We start from the raw sequence: 16,720 nt of genomic DNA, 5'->3' as shown, positions 1-16,720 counted from the left end.
CTCAAACAACCCCTAGGACCTGGGGTAACCCCAATTGTGACCTCAAATGACCTCTTGTGACCCCTGTGACCTAAAGTACCCCTGAGTAGGGACTTAAATGAGTTCAAGTGACCTGTCCTGGTTAGAAAATAATCCCAAATGTGCACTGGACTCAGGCATGGCCTATAGGGCTGGACAGGCCCTGCTGACCCCCCTTGGCTCCCCAGTTCCCAAATCATCTCCTGGAAATGGGAATCACACACACACATTGAGACAAGTCTGATTTAGGGCTTTATTGTGGTTTAATTAAGGGGGAAAAGAAAACAAAGCACTTTACCTGGACCCAGACATTCCAGGAGATCCAGCTCTCCTCCTCCTCCACCTGGCTGGCAGCAGGGCCCCCTAAGCCTGGCCAAGGTACAGCTGCTCTCCTGTAAATGTGTTCCTGAGAGCAAGGAGTTGTTCTTCACAAGAACCAGCCATGTTATCATTGCTGTACCCACAGCAGTTCTGTCCACGAGGGGCTGGAGCAGAACTGATGAGCTTCTTGTGGTGGGTGCTCCTCTTGTCAGCTCAGCTCCCCAGGCTGCTGAGGAGGAGGGCGGTTCCCATCCCATGTTCCTCAAGAAGAAACAGAGGTTACCTCGTGGGATGGGGCAAAGGTGGCTCCAGGGTGTCAGGACCTCGGTGAGCTCAGGTGAGAGTGTGGAGGCTCAGAGCGGAGCCACGGGCCCGGGGAGGGACGCGAGAGACGCGAGGAGGAGGAGGATGCTGGAGGAGGAGAAGCGCGGGAGAACAGAGGCTTTCAGAGAAGAGTTTTAAGGGACGGAGGAAAAAATGTTTGTCGGCTTTGCAGCCGGGAAGAGCAGCGCTTCCCGAGGGCGGGGGTGTGGGCAGGTGGGACCAAGCTGAGGGCCAGGGAATTCCCGTTGTTCCTCACTGGCGCTTCCAATAAATCGCCCCTATGGGGCCTGATCACAGCGTGGCCCAGGGTTTCTGTGCCTTTTTGGGGTGTTCAGGGTCATTGTCCAGCTCTGCGTGTGACACTAGCCCAGCACATTCTCTGTCACTGCCGGGGCACTGAACAACTTCCCCCTGATCTCTGATTATTCGGGTCATTGTCACAATCACCAACAGCAGCTCCACCTTCTGCCCTGCCGAGGCAGGAGATCCTTGACCCACGGCAATCTCTCTAAAGGCTCAAACGGTCCCTTTATGGGACAGTGAAGATGTGTATCCTGAGCAGGAGAGGACACAGAATTCCCTTTCCCTGTTTCCCAAGCTGGGAATTGCTCTCTCCCCATGGGTAATTGGCAGGAACAAGGTTCCCTCTGCTGTCACTCCATCTTCAGCACCCTCATTTGTCACAGACACTCAGCTCTGTTTCAGGGACTCCCGTCAGACACCTGACGGCTGTGATCAGAAGCAATCCCCCAGGCGGTTTTAGCCCCGGGAGCAGCAGCAATGGCCAAGGACAGCTGCTGTCCCGGGACAAGGCGGCCGGGCTGCGGTTCCGTGCCCAGCCCCGTGCCCGCCCTGCAGAACGCGGGGTCGCTCTCTCCGCCCCGTCCCTGTGCCGGGATCGGGACAATGCCCTGGCTCGGGCAGGGCACGGCGCCCTCGGGTGCGGCCGGAGGGGACAGGGGCGCGCAGGGGCCGCCCGGGCGGGGCGGCACCCACAGGGCCGCGTGTGCTGCGGCGCCGCTGCCGGAGCCGCTGCTGAGCGGGACGGGTCTGTGCCGGCACTCGCGGCTCGCTGCGATCGCGCTCCGTGGAGCGAAACCCGCGCCGCGCTCCGGCTGCGCTGGGATGGGACGGGCTCCGCTCTCGGCAGGCAGCGGGACGGGGGTCCCTGTGCCACCCCACGGGCCCCACAGAGAAGCTGCTCCTGTGGCCGAGGAACAGCGGGGAAACTGAACAGTCCTGAGGGAAACCGACGGAAAAACAACTTTGGTTTGGGTTTGGACTTGACATTTTCCCCCTGGCCCCCGCCTGATCCGGGTGTTTTGCCTTAGGGAACAGGAGCCAGAAGGGGGAATGGGGAAACAGATAATTTGTTACCCCAAAAGGGACGAGCTTATTTCTGGTAATTCCCGAAACACCTGGAATGATTTGGGTCTCGGAAACACCTGGAAGCCTCCCTGTGAATCCTGGGTGGGGGCGAGGTTATAAAAGGAGGAAAGGATGGAGGCAGGGGGGGTTCGGGGGGGAGAGGAGCAGCGCTGCCTTGGGGATTTGCATCTGGAAGCGGCCACCAGTTTCCTGCTGGGAATCCTGGAAAGAGAACTCGGTGAGAAATGCGAATGCTGCAGCTGGAGCGCCGAGAGGGGAGAGTCTGCAGGGAATGTGTCTGGTGAGTCTCCTCATGCCCCATATCTGATGCTGGGCTGGCACCGGGGCACCTCATTCCCTTTTAAACTCTCTGGAAATGCACTTAAATTACAAACTGGACTGCAAAAGGCACGTGGGAAGCTTTGGGTCCCTAAGGGAATGCTCTAGGGATTTGTGCAGCCTCTGACCTGCACAGATAACTCCTGCTCCCACAGAAACCTGCTGGCTGTAGGGCAGGAGTGGCAGCAAAGTGGCAGCTCCAGTGCCACCCCAATAAGTGCCTGTCCTGGGGGCTCTCGGGGCCGGGAGGGAATGCTGTCCCTGCCCCTGGGGGAAAGCAGGAGCAGGATCAGCGCTGCAGCTGGGTCTGCTCCTGCTCTCTGTCTCCAGGGTGCCCTGGAGGGCTCTGGCTCGGGATAATCTGTGTGTGAGAGCTTCCCGTGCCTGTGCCCAACCCCTCTGGGACAGAATGTGCCCCAAAGCTCCATTAACCCTTTCTGTGTGTGTGAGAGCTCCCCGTGCCTGTGCCCAACCCCTCTGGGACAGAACGTGCCCCAAAGCTCCATTAACCCTTTCTGTGTGTGTGAGAGCTTCCCGTGCCTGTGCCCAACCCCTCTGGGGACAGAATGTGCCCAACAGCTCCATTAACCCTTTCCCTTTCTGTGCGTGTGAGAGCTTCCCGTGCCTGTGCCCAACCCCTCTGGGGACAGAGCGTGCCCCAAAGCTCCATTAACCCTTTCTGTGTGTGTGTGTGAGAGCTTCCCGTGCCTGTGCCCAACCCTCTGGGGACAGAATGTGCCCAAAAGCTCCATTAACCCTTTCTGTGTGTGTGAGAGCTTCCCGTGCCTGTGCCCAGCCCCTCTGGGGACAGAATGTGCCCCAAAGCTCCATTAACCCTTTCTGTGTGTGTGAGAGCTTCCCGTGCCTGTGCCAACCCCTCTGGGGACAGAACGTGCCCAAAAGCTCCATTAACCCTTTCTGTGTGTGTGTGTGAGAGCTTCCCGTGCCTGTGCCCAACCCCTCTGGGACAGAACGTGCCCCAAAGCTCCATTAACCCTTTCCCTTCTGCTGGCAGGGCAGCGTGTGAGCCCAGGCCGTCCTCCCTGGAGCAGGGACAGCCGAGGATGAGCCGCAGGGATTCAGCCATCAGAGCAGGTGAGGATGGATCTCTTTGTGCTTGGCAATTGCTCTGCTGTTTAATGTCACACTGCAGTGCCCTCCAGCCCCTGTGCCCTGCAGCAGCGCCCACAGCCCCTGGGTTGGGCAGGGAACAGCTCTGGGAGGGAAATGGATGTGCAGGAAATTTCCAGAGTTTGACAGAAGGCTCACATAGTGTGGATCTGTATGGAAATTCTGGGATAAGAAATGCTGACTTAGAAATGCCACGGAACAGGACAGGCATTGCTGAGAGAACTGGAGCTAGAAACAAGTTTTAAAGGATGGTTTGTAAATAAGACTGGATACCTTAGAGAAATAGAACTATGAAAGATGCATTGTAATAAGATTCACAAGGGGTAATTTTAGATGATTGGCTTGAAGGCATTTACAGCATGGTGTGGCAGAAGCTGACAGGCCAAGAAACACTTACAGTGTATTGGAATTAGGAAATAGTTGGCTGCTGATTGTGATGGGTGAATTATAACATCTGTATTGTCTCACTCTTCACATGAGACTGAACATGGAATCCAAGTTTTTAAAATGCCTCTCAGTTGCCCCATGTCTGGGTCAGAAAGGAGCATAGTCTGATAAATTGTGCTTTGTGTGAGGAAGATTTATCAGATTCCTTCCAACCCTCTCTGGGGTTTTTGTGCCGAAGGGGCTCTGACCCCAGAGCCACACAGGGTGTCTGTGCCTGCATCCATGTCAGTGACATTTGCCAAGTGTGACAGGACAGCAGAAACACCCTGGGGTTGTTGGGCCAGAGATGGAACATGGAGGTGTCTGTGCCAGCAGGGTGTGAGTGCTGCCAGCCTGGGCTGTGGTGCCTCTGTCCCTCAGCAGCCAGGGCAGGGAGGGAAGTGCAGGCGAGGCAATTTTGGCTGTTTCAGACTGCTTGGTGCAGGCCTGGCAGCACTGGCAGAACAGCTTTCCTCCTCCTTTCTGTCCATCCCTGGGCAGAACATGGAGATGATGCTGCACTGAGCCCTCTCTTTTGTGGGTGTTGTTTGGTTGGTTTGTTTGGGTTTTTTCTGTTTTTAATGTATTTCTAAGTGGTGCAGTGAGGAGCAAGGTGCTGGTTACATGATTTCTGACTGACACATCACAGAAATGGGCACAGGTGAGTGCATGTGCTTCCTGGCACATCCAGTGTGCCATCCTGAGTGAGGGTTTCCAGCCCCAGCTGCCCTCACAGCTCCTCACTGCTCAGGCACTGTGAGCAGCTCCCTCCTTTCCTTTGATTATAGTTTAAATTGTAATTGGTGGATGTTACTTAATACATTTTTATGTAATTTTTTTTAAATAGTAGTTATTAGTAAAAAATTTAGGATTAAGGATTAATTAAATCATTTAATAATTGGGTTTTTAAAAGTATTTTTAGAATAGAGATGTTTTGAGTATAGTAAACTTATTTTTTCAAGATCTGAAAGTTGTTACAGACAGGATTGTGAATTTGGATATTGAGAGTATGAGGGGGCAGGAAATGTAGCTGTAGGAGAGGCTGAATACCTACTATGAAACTTAGAAAAATAAATTAATGTTGTAGTTGGATTTTTATAGAAGTGTTTTTGTAATAATAACTGAGGAAAACTATAAGACTAATAGTTTGGAGAAGGTTTTTAATACAGTTTATATTTTTGTAACTTTGAAAAATATGTAAAATGATGAGATAATATTAGGTTAAATTACAGAGTTAGTGTAGAGACTAGTTAGGGAGTTAACTTGGTTTCAGAGATGTATAAGTAGTTAGAGAATAAAAAAGTGGGATTGTGAAATTATGTGGTTTTGGTAATTTTATAAAGAGACGGTAAAGTATGTGAAAGTCAGTTGTAAATATTCTAATAATATGTTACAAGTAATGTTTATTATAAACTTAATAATTTTCTATAATTAGTCTATTAGTACTGTTTGGAGAACCTAAGATAACTTTCTAAAAATATTTACGTATTAAGGAAATAGAGTAAAAAATTTAAAATAGTATGATATTAATAGTAATGCTATTTTTTTGGTGGTATTTATAAAAGATAAAAACTAGACATTGTAATGAAGAATAGATTTTTTATGAAATGAATGATGTAATCAACTGTATTTTTTTACTTATGAGTAGGTGTTTGTTAGAGTTTTATTGTAGTTGTTTTAATTTGAGTTGTTTTACTTTTTAAGAAAATTAACTATATACTTTATAGTTTGGAAAAATGATTTATAATAAAATTTAGGATAAGTTTCATTAAATAAGATTTAGAATTAATTAATTCTGATAGTAAGGAATAATAAACCTAATTTTATTAGACCATTACAGCGATAAAATGAAATTTAAGACTATTTAGACTTAAATGTAGTGAAGTTTAATTTTGTTCGATTTTATTAATACTTGAGTTACTGTAGGTTGTTATTTATAAATATTGAAGTTTTGAAAGTGTTTTGGAGAAACCTTAGATTGTTGGGTTACTATTACTACCTATATCCTTACATGGTGGTTTTATTTATTGGGAGCTATGTTTCTTGGTAAAAGATTTTTATTTATGTTCTATTTAGAATGGTACTAATTTGTCTAGTGGGCTTTTTTTGTATTTAGGATATTGATTAGAACGTTCTATATTTTTGTGGGCTTTGAGTAATATTTATGTATAGGTTTTTGATATTTGAATAATTTTTAATGGTTTTTGTTACTTTTAAAAGAGTTTTTGATTTAGAATTTGAAGAGTATTTGGTGTTTGGAGGAAATAAATTTGGAGTTATTTTTGGATGTGGTTGAACTGTATTTTTAATGTTAATAAGGTCTACATTTGGTACATTAGCTTGATTTTTTTGTTTGGTTGTGGGGAGGGTCTCTTGTGTAAGCCTGAGATTGGTATTAGAACTTTTTGTCTAATGTTTTATGAGTCTGTTAAGGAGGAGGTGTTAAGTTTTATAAAATATCCTGAGACTCAGTTAAAATCAAGGAAGAAACATTATGGTAATTGAAGGGTTTTGTGTTTAAAGAGTTATGTGTCTTTTTTAATAACTTGAAATAAGGTGAGCTCAATCTACTTTTTCTGCCCCCACGAATGGCATGACCTGTGCCCACTGCTCACAATTCACCCAACCAAAATCAAGAGCAAACGTTGGCTGGGCTTTAAGAACTTGAAATAACTTAGAAGCAAAATAAATAACTTTTTTTCACCTGTGTTTTGTTTATTCCTTCAGATGCTGGACTTACCTCTGTGGATGTGTGCTGAGCTCTCACTGCAGGAACCCATCAGGCCTCGGTGGCTGTGAGTTCGTGTTCTTCTCACTGGGGAATTGGAATTAATTCATTAATTAATTGCAGAATTAATTGAATTAATGACCCCTTTCCCCTTTTGTGCCCCGCTGTGTGGGACAGGGGCAGAGAGAGCGAGCAGAGGAGCGGCCGGGGCTGGAGAGGGGCAGAGAAAGGCAGAGGGACCTCCCTGGTGTCCCCAGGGCACTGTGGGGAGCAGAAGGGACACCGTGAGGGCAAGGGCAGGCGGGGAGGGGACAGCTTGGGGCCAAACCCGGGTTCACCTGCAGGGAAATGAGTCAGGGATGGTTTGGAGGGAAGAGCTGAGGGGATGAGTCCGCCCAGCTCGGCCCAAGTGGGAGCAGAGGTGAAGGCCAATCCAAAGCCAGCCCTGCTCAACCTCTGAGTCCCAGAATAAATTCTACAAACTGCCTATTGAGGTACTAAAAATACATAAAAACAGAACCAGGAGCAAACCAGAAGGTTCCTGGGAATCCCATTACAGTGTTGTCACACCCTTTTTAACAGAATTTTTATCACAACGCTGCATTTCTCTGTTGGGATCGTTCACTCTGTGGGCTGTGGGGTTTTTGGGTCTGGGCTCCCTCACGGCGGCCCTGACACCCTGAGGAGCGGGGAGGGAAAGCAGAGTCAGGGCTGCTGGCAGGGCAGGGCAGGGGGTTCTACCCCAGAGCAGATCCAGCGGCTGCCCCCAGCCTGGCCAGGAGGGATCTGCTCTGGCTCCTGCAGGGAAGGAATGTTCCCAGCCGATTCAGCCGGCATTGCAGCGGCCTCACCTCCCGATCCAGGTGACATTGCAGCGGCCTCATCTCCCGATCCAGGTGACATTCCAGCGGCCTCATCTCCCGATCCAGGTGACATTCCAGCGGCCTCACCTCCCGATCCAGGTGACATTCCAGCGGCCTCACCTCCCGATTCAGGTGACATCCCAGCGGCCTCACCTCCCGATCCAGGTGACATTGCAGCGGCCTCACCTCCCGGCACTTCCCCATGCCCGCTCCCGCCCCTCCTGCGGGGAATTTGTCCCACCAGCAGCAGGAGAAGGACACCAGCTGCCACCCTGGGACTTGGATTGTCCCCCTGGGGAATGCTGGCTACTGGGATTTAGATTATTGCATGCATTTGGCTGCAGAAATTTCCCAGCCCAGGGGTTTTAGCTGACAGGCCAGCACAAAGATTGTTCTCTATGTGGTGCCTGGATTTGGGGTTTGCTATCGGCTTTGCTAGTTCAGGTGAGTTGTACCCACAGCCCCACATTCCCTGATGAATTCCTGCTGGAATAACCTGACAGCGCCTCATGGAGAGTGGAAATTCCCATGCAGAGGTACCACTTTTGCACCAGCTGTGTCAGGAGCCAGCAGAGGTTCCAGGGAAGCTCAGTGGGATCAGGACAAGGACAGTCTATATTCTATAGAACTTGCTGTTTAAAACCCTCATCCCCCATCTCCCCTGATGTCCCTGGGGTCACTTGGCAGAGTTCCCTGGAACCCAGCTGATTTCACCCCCCAACCCTGGAGCTCGGGCTCCAGTTGATGTTTTAAAGCAGGACAAGGCAGTGGCTGGATGCACTCCCAGCCTGTGCTGAGGCAGCACACCTCTCCCTGAAGAAGCCCAGCTCCTTTCAGAGCCTCAGCAGCAGCCTCTGCACATTCTTTCCCCTCAGGAAAAGGGATGCACATCCCTGCCTTCAGCACACATCCAGTGGGACCTACCTGCAAAAGCTTTCCTTCACTTCTGCACTTCCAGCTGGCTCCCTGGGAAGTTCCAAACTTCATCCCAGTTGAACATCTGATTTTGAGGCATCTCCAAAGTATACTGCTTGGGATTCAATACCTGTGAGGGAAGATGGCTTTGGCTTTAGCGCTGCTGAGGGATGATGGCCTCAGGCTGCAAAGGAGAGAGGAGATTTGGGGTGGCCGAGACATACCTGGGAGCTCTGGGAGGTCGGAAACAGGAACTGCTGTCTGAGCCCCTCTGCAAACGGTCTGTGCCTCCATTCCAGGTAACGCCAGCTGCTCCTTGGGGTCCTTCTGGGCTGTCGGTGGTGTCTGTCCGGGCTGAGGCATCTCCGTGTGCCTCTTCAGAGCAGCCCCTGGCTGAGGGGCCGCAGGCAGCGCTTTAGCCGTGTCTGTGCCAGCGCTGTCCCGGTGCCCACACCGAGATGTGTGTTCGGCACGCTGCAGGCACAGCTCCTCCTGCAGATCCCTAGGACGCGAGGGCTGCCAGCCCTTCGGGGGCTTCTGGCCTCCTCCAGGCCCACACCGGGTACAGCCGCAGCGGGAGCAGCAGCCCCAGTCCTGGTCGTTCGGCGAGGATCCCCCGAGGATGCTGACACGGAGCAGGGGGATGCGGGCGCTGTGGATCTCACAGGGGAGCGCGGTGTCCCGGTACTGGGGAGCGCGGTGGCCGCGGTGCTGCCGGGCCGGGATCGGTGTCCCCGCAGGGCTGAGGGGCGGCGCCGTGTCCGCCAGGGGGCGCCCCGCGGGACGGGCGGCGGCGCTGAGGGAGCGGTGATGCCGATGGGGTCCCGGGGCTGTCACAGGCGATTCCCCCGCCCTACCCGTTTCCAGCCGTGATCCAGCGGCTGCTCCAGGGAAGCGCCGTCCTCCTGGCGCCCAGCACCATCATAGCCCCGGCTTCCCACGGCCCAGAACACCGGCGGGACCCCAGATCTGTACCGAGCAGAGTAGGAGGAGCAGTACCTGGCTCGGTCCCAGCGCCCATTCCGGAGCGGCTCTTCCTACCTGTAGCGATGCCGGTCTGGTCCTGGTCCTATTCTCACCTCGATCATCCGGCCCTGGCGGGACCCCAGTCCCGCACTGGCCGCAGCCGGAGGAGCAGTACCGGGCACGGTCCGAGCAGCCATGCCGGAGCGGCTCTTTCCACCTGCAACGATACCGGTCCCGATCCCAGTCCCAATCCGGCCTCAACCATCCAGCCGTAGCACCCACACCCTGCCCGCCTCCCATAGGAGACACCAGCAGAACCAGGACCGGAATCCCCGAGCCCGGATCCCGGTCTCACCTAGCCCCCATACCCTGTCCGCCTCCCACAGCAGACACCGGCAGGACCAGGACCCGAATCTCCGGGCCCAGCTCCCGATCCCGGTCTTACCTGAGCACCTCGGGCTCCACGCAGCACCAGCCCCCGATCCGGATCTCCGCGCAGCGCTCCGACCGACGCTCCCGCAGCATCCCGAGCAAAGCATCCCCCGAAGAAAACGGAACAGGCGCGGATTGGCCGGCTTTTATGGGCGGGAGGGGGGGCGGGAGAGGGGCGGGGCGGGGAGGCGGGGCGCCGGGGGCGGGGCCGGCACAGGTGTGAGGGGCGGGGCGTGCACAGGTGTGAGCGATCCCAGTGCGTCTGCGCGGGGCGGGGCCTTGGGGAATTTAAGGCGCGGAGAGGGCCGAGCGGAGCCATTTGCTCCTCGGAGGTCCGGTGGGTGAGGGTGCTGTCGGTCGGGGCTCTATATCTCTGTTCCTCTATATTTTTCTCTGTATTTCTTTTCTTTTGTGTTTCTGTTTCTCTACACCTCTCCTTTCTCCCCTCCCTTCCTCCCCTCCCCCACCCCCCACACCCACCCCCCCCCCTAACCCCCCCCCCTCCCTCTCCCCCCTAGCCCTCCCCTCCCTCCCCCCCTACGGCCGCCCCCCGCCCCCCGCTCCCATCCCACCTCCCTATTCCCTCACTCACCCCTACCCTACTCATCCCTACCTTACCCTACCCTATTCCTCCATCCTCTCCCTTCCCTCGCCGCCCCGCCTTCCGCCCCGCCCCTCCGCCCCGCCCCGTCCCCTGCTGCCCCGCCCTTCCGCCCCGCCCCCTGCTGCCCCGCCCTTCCGCCCCGCCCCGTCCCCCGCTGCCCCGCCTACCCCGACCTCTCCCCCCCTTCCCCTCGCGTACCCCCCCCGCTCCCCTATTCTCGTTCTGTATTCCCCGCTCTCCTTCTTTCCTCGCAGCTGCGGGGCTCGGGGTGCCGGGCAATAATAAAGCCCTGAGGGCCGGAGCCCGGCGCCCCCGCCCTCGCTGGGGCCCCCACACGGGGCGGAGCCGCTCTGCGGTCCCCCCATTCCAGTTCAATACACCGCCCCACACCGCCGGGGTTCCGGCTGTCCCTACATCACACTGGGGGGTGCGGGCGGGGGGTGCGGGTTACAGCGGCCCCCTCGTTAGGAGGGGTCCGGGGGGGTGGTGGGGGGGTTAGGAAGGGGCCCCCTCATTAGGAGGGGGTCCCTGGGGGGGGGGGGGGGGGGTAGGTAGGGCCCCCTCCGGAGGAGGGGGTCCCGGGGGGGGCGGGGCGGGCCCCCTCCGGGGGAGGGGGCCCCGGGGGAGGGGGGCGGGGCGGAGGGGGGGCATTCCCCCCTCCTGGCCCCGCCCCCCTCCCCCGGGCCCCCTCCCCCGGACGGGGTCCCGGCCCTGCCCCCTCCCGGGAACCCCTCCTCCGGACCGGGGCCCGGGGGGGAGGGAGGGGGGGCGGGTGGGGTGGGGGGGCCGGACGGGGAGGGCCGTTCGTGTGTGTGCTTATACGTGTACTTGTGTTTCACGGCGCAGAGTGACGTGCCCCCCTCTGCTTCCCCCCCACCCCACCCGCCCCCCCTCCCCCCCCGGGCCCCGGTCCGGAGGAGGGGTCCCCGGGAGGGGGCAGGGCCGGGACCCCGTCCGGGGGAGGGGGCCCGGGGGAGGGGGGCGGGGCCAGGAGGGGGGAATGCCCCCCCTCCGCCCCGCCCCCCTCCCCCGGGGCCCCCTCCCCCGGAGGGGGCCCGCCCCGCCCCCCCCGGGGCCCCCTCCCCCGGAGGGGGCCCTACCTACCCCCCCCCCCCCCCCCAGGGACCCCCTCCTAATGAGGGGGCCCCTTCCTAACCCCCCCCAAGGACCCCCTCCTAACGAGGGGACCCTTCCTGACCCCCCCTCAGGACCCCGTCCTAATGACGGGGTCCCCCACCCCGGGACCCCCTTCAAACAAGGGGGTCCCCAAACCCGACCCCCCATCCCGGGACCCCCTCCAAACGAGGGGCCCCCGTGGGATGGGGGAAGCGGAGCCCCGGCGGCGCCCCCTGCGTTCACAACCATGGAACTGCAGGGGGACACCAGCGGGGCTCCAGCGGGGCCGGGGGCGCCGGACTCCGGCCCTCTGGGCTTTATTATTGTCCGGAACCCCCAGCCCCGCGGCTGAGAGGAAAGAAGGAACGGAGAGAACGGCAAGAGAGGAGGGATAGCAGGGAGGAAAGTGAAAGGGAAGGGAAAGGCTGGAAAGGGACAGACGGACAGCGGACAGAGAAGGGAGAGAGGGGGAATAGAAAGGAGTAGGGGGAAGAGGAGGGTAGGGTCTAGGGGATAAAGAAGAAGAATACAGAGAGGAGAAGGAAGAGTAGAGGAGGGGACAGGAGGGGAGGCCGAAAGGGGAGGAGAGGAAAGGGGGGAAGAGAGAGAAGGGGAATACAGAGAGGAAAAGGAACGGCAGAGGGGGAGACAGGAGGGGAGGCCGAAAGAGGAGGGAAAGGAGTCGGCTTTGAGGAGGAGAGAAAAGGGGGGAGAGAGAAAAGCAGAGAAAGAAGGGGAATACAAGCAGGAGAAAGGAAAGGTAGAGAAGGGAAGAGGAAGGGAGAAAAAGCCGCGGAGCGGGGACAGAACCCACCCGTCCGCACCGAGCTCCGAGTGAGCAAATGGCGGTTAACGAGATTACCGGATCTTAAATAACCTCGGCCACGCCCCGCGCAGCCGCGCTGAGGTCCCGCACACCTGAGCCGGTCCCTGGACCCGCCCCGCACACCTGAGCCGGAGTCGGGACCGCCCCCGGCCCCGCCTCACGTAGCTCTGGCCCCGCCCCCAGCCCCGCCTCACGTAGCTCTGGCCCCGCCTCGGAGCCCCGCCTCACGTAGCTCTGGCCCCGCCTTACGTAGCTCTGGCCCCGCCTCCGGCCCCGCCTCACGTAGCTCTGGCCCCGCCTTCGAGCCCCGCCTTACGTAGCTCTGGCCCCGCCCCCTAGCCCCGCCTCACGTAGCTCTGGCCCCGCCTTCGAGCCCCGCCTTACGTAGCTCTGGCCCCGCCCCCTAGCCCCGCCTCACGTAGCTCTGGCCCCGCCCCCGGCCCCGCCTCACGGAGCCCCGGGTCCGCCCCGAGTCCGCCCCGCCCTGCCCGGGATGGGGGTGGGGCCATCGCTGGCGGCCCCGCCCGTGTCCCCCACACCGGCCCCGCCCGTGTCCCCAATACCGGCCCCGCCCGTGTCCCCCATACCGATCCCGCCCGTGTCCCCAATACCGGCCCCGCCCGTGTCCCCCATACCGATCCCGCCCGTGCCCCCCACACCGGCCCCGTCCGTGCTCCTCACACCGGCTCCGCCCGTGTCCCCCACACCGGCCCCGCCCGTGTTCCCCAGACCGGCCCCGCCCGTGTCCCCCATACCGATCCCGTCAGTGTCCCCCACACCGGCCCCGCCCGTGTCCCCCGCACCGGCCCCGCCCGTCGCACCGGGCCGAACCGGGGCTGCTCCCGGCGCTGCGCGGAGCCCCGAGCGCTGAGGCGGGGCCGGGATGGGCCGGGGTTCTGGCTCGGCTCCTGTCGGTGTCGGCTGCCGGGGGGTCCCGAGCGGTGCCGCCTCTCCCGCGGCGGGCGCGGTGTGGGGCGGGGATCGGGACCGGGATGGCCGCGGGCGGCGGGAGCTCCAGAACGGAGAGGCTCCACACGGATGGAACCGGGAACCGGCCGGGGCGGGGGGAGCCCCAGGACCCTCAGACCCCACCGCTCCCCGGTGCCACGGAATCATTTCCCAGTGCAGGCCGAGGAGTCTTTATGAGAAAACTCAAAACTCAAGGATACGGGATCTGAGGGGAGGGGAAGGTGAGATTCTGGTATAAATTCAAAACACATTGCAAAAAATAAATCTGTGGAGCAGCCCATGTCCTCTCCCAGCCTGGTTTCTGTGTGCTCCTCTGTGATTCCAACTGCTCCCATGGGATTTTCAGCCTGTGGGGCTGCACTGCCTTGCCCGGTGCTAAGCACGACAGGAAACAATGGGAAAACCCTCGGGATCAGGCCGTGGAGCCTCTCAGTCACCGTGTCCCAAAAGTCTGGCAGTGCCCAGCGCCTCTGGCTGCAATTTGAGGGGTCCCAGCACGGGCCTCTGGCACAGGGCCCCTTGCTTCCCCAAGTTCCCTTTAGCCAGGATGATTTTTGGGCTAGGAGCACCCAAAGCCAGCAGAACTGGCCTTAACCACTTTTTGTGGGACCTCTCCTCTCTCTTCCTCACCAAATTCCCACTCTCAAAGCCATCCCCTCAGTCTCTGCAAGGAATTGGGCTTGGATTTGCCAATCCAGCAGGGCAGAAATGCTGCTGTCCTTATTGTATATCCTAATTGCAGTAATTGCTTAAGAAATAATAGAAAGGAATTAAAGGAATGAAGAGAAAATAAGAGCTGCCAGCTCCAACCCCTTATCAATAATTTGCTTTAATTAACCAACTCAAACAAAGTCATTCACACCACATTGATACAGTATGACTCTTTTTAATGGAGTTACAGATAAATATTGCAGAATGTAAAAACCTTTAAAAAGCCAGAAACTCTTTTAAGAGATAGACAGTGTACAGCTGCAGAGAGTCTTGGGATTCAGGAGAAAAATGCCCAAGTTTTCAGTCTGTAGCATCTTCCACTCTGTGGTCCCTGGCAGCAAACGTGGCTTCAGCCTCAGGAAGGCACAGGGAGTCAGGGATGTCACCGATCCTGGTGCCACCTCAGCCTTTCAGCAGCACAGTCTGCAGGGAGAGAGAACAAACGGGTCAGAATGGACAGCCTAATTCCAGAAAATCATCCCAATCCATACAGCACTGGGCAGAGCTGTAAGAACTTCCCAAAGGTTCATTTCCCTGAGGACTGAGGGCTCCAAGCTAAAGGCACAGGCTGGACCTGCCATGGACAGACTACAGGAAGCACAGAAGGAAAAGCGACTGGGCCAATTGCACCAAACATTCCAAAATCAGGCTCCTCACCAGCAGTACAGAAAACCCCTCTGGGGCAGAGCAGCCAAAAAAGCCACCTCTGCACTTCCCAGAGATATAACAGGAGAGCCCTCAGTGCAATGCCTGTGAGTGCAGTGGGGCTGGCACACAAACATTCTGTGCTCACCTTTCAATGGAGTCAATAGTGAAACAGAACAAATCTCTCTTGTAGTCCAGGCTCCTCGAGGTGCACCTGTAGATGCTGCCGAGGATCTTTGAGCAGCCAGAGCAGAATAAGGTTTCTACTAAGCTGTAATGGAGAAATAACATTGATTCAGAAAAAAATAAAAGGAAGCACCTCACCCCATCCCTTTCCTTAAAAAACCCAAAAAAACCCAAAAACAAAACGCCAAACAATCATGCATTATCATTTCTTGAGGCATTCATTCTTGCTTTACACGGTGTAAATTATGAGCACTCATCTTTCAGCCTGAATTTGCAGCAGCTCCTCAGGCTGACTGACCTCAGCAAGCCCAGATCAGAATCACTACATATCAGGATCACTACATATCAGGATCACTACATATCAGGATCACTACAGATCAGGATCACTACATTGAGGTAGGGACCTCAAAGCCCATCCCATCGCAGCCCTGCCATGGCAGGGACACTCCCACTGTCCCAGCTGCTCCCAGCCCCAGTGTCCAGCCTGGTCTTGGGCACTGCCAGGGATCCAGGGCAGCCACAGCTGTGCCAGGGCCTGCCCACCCTCACAGGGAAAACTTCTTCTGATACTGAATCCAAACCTGCCTTCCTTCATGCTGAGGCCATTCCCCTTGTCCAGCCCTGCCTGTCCCTGTGAGGAATCCCTGTCCCTCAGCCCACACAGCACACCGCACACAAATGAGAGTTCCAGGCCCACACCGGCACTGCGGGCCCTGCACCGGGGCTGTCCCGGGATCCCCGCCCGCCCCGGGGCTGTGTGAGCAGCAGAGGCTGGGTGTGCGCTGTGAGGCACAAGGACAGGCTGTGGTGTCCCTGTGAGGCACAGGACAGGCCCTGGTGTCCGTGTGAGGCACAGGACAGGCTGTGCTCTATGGCACAGGGACCATTTCTGTGTACCCTGTAAAGAGATAATGTGTCAAATTATCTCTTTACAGGGTACACAGATTATCAAAGCCTGGCCTGACACACAAAGGGTGTCCAGGCCTGCCTGCAGCTGGAGCTGACAGCTGAGGGCACAGCTCTGTCACCCACAGCCCTGGGCTGCTGAAACCTCTTGGACACAATAAACTGCATTTTAGAGAGCTGCCTGGGGCCCTGCATCCCTCATTTTGGCTCTTATCAGTGAGGTTTGCCAAAACCCTTCCTGCCTGTCCCTCAGTGCCCGCTCTGGACATGCATGTGCTCCTTTCTGTGCCTGCCCCTGGCCCCCATGTCCCCTCTCCTGTGTCCTGGGTGCCTCAGGTGCCCCGTGCACCTCCAGGTGCCAGCAGCACCCAGGGGAGCTGGCCCCAAACTGGGGGCACCAAACTGGGCCAGGCACCCCCAGCCCCTCCGGCCACGAGCTGGAGCTGGGCAGGGCCAGGGTCCCAGACAATTCCCCACCTGTCAGGAAATGCCACAGCTTTGTCCCAGAAAGGAGAGAGTCCTGCAGCTTTGGTCCAGTAAAGGGAGAGGCACTGGGGAACGTGCCCAAGGGGGTTTTTCCTTCCCCCTTTCTTTCTCTCCCTCTCTCTCCTGGTTCTTTCTCTCATTCTCTTGCCCGTTTTTTTCTCTTTCTCTCTTTCTCTCTCTCCCTCCCTCTCTGTCCCTTCCTCTCTCCCTCTTCTATTTTTTTCTCTTTCTCTCCCTCTCTCCCATTTTTTCTTCTCTCTCTCTCCCATTTTATTCTCTTTCCCTCCCTCTCCCTCTCTCCTCTCCTCTCCTATTTTATTCTCTTTCTCTCTCTCCCTGCCTTCCTCTCTCCCTCTCCCTTTTTTCTCTCTTTCTCTCCCTCCTTCTCTCCCTCTCTTTCTCTTTCTCTCCCATTTTTTCCTTTCTTTCCCATTTTATTA

The 16,720-nt window shown here is 56.5% G+C and overlaps 1 protein-coding gene across 13 annotated transcripts; it reads right to left on the bottom strand.

Annotated features, from left to right (window-relative positions):
• Positions 1–258: 258 nt before the first annotated feature.
• Positions 259–10,339, bottom strand: LOC141726109 (uncharacterized). 13 transcript variants are annotated; one of them, XM_074530476.1, is made up of 8 exons: positions 9,845–10,339; positions 9,475–9,616; positions 8,658–9,229; positions 8,443–8,563; positions 7,507–8,105; positions 7,187–7,334; positions 6,668–6,742; positions 610–1,902 (listed from the first exon to the last, which is right to left on the bottom strand). In XM_074530476.1, the coding sequence occupies exons 1-4, from the start codon at positions 9,936–9,938 to the stop codon at positions 8,502–8,504; spliced, it is 870 nt and encodes a 289-aa protein (XP_074386577.1). In that variant the 5' UTR covers positions 9,939–10,339; the 3' UTR covers positions 610–1,902; positions 6,668–6,742; positions 7,187–7,334; positions 7,507–8,105; positions 8,443–8,501. The 13 variants fall into 13 exon arrangements, with proteins under 13 accessions (XP_074386549.1, XP_074386605.1, XP_074386577.1 ...); XM_074530448.1 differs by lacking the exons at positions 610–1,902; positions 7,187–7,334 and adding an exon at positions 259–600; XM_074530504.1 differs by lacking the exons at positions 610–1,902; positions 7,187–7,334 and adding an exon at positions 259–600 and having other exon boundaries at positions 7,606–8,105.
• Positions 10,340–16,720: the final 6,381 nt, after the last annotated feature.

The sequence above is a fragment of the Zonotrichia albicollis genome, chromosome 2, assembly GCF_047830755.1.
Source record: "Zonotrichia albicollis isolate bZonAlb1 chromosome 2, bZonAlb1.hap1, whole genome shotgun sequence".
NCBI classification, from domain to species: domain Eukaryota; kingdom Metazoa; phylum Chordata; class Aves; order Passeriformes; family Passerellidae; genus Zonotrichia; species Zonotrichia albicollis.
This window is presented reverse-complemented; position numbering and strand designations above follow the sequence as displayed.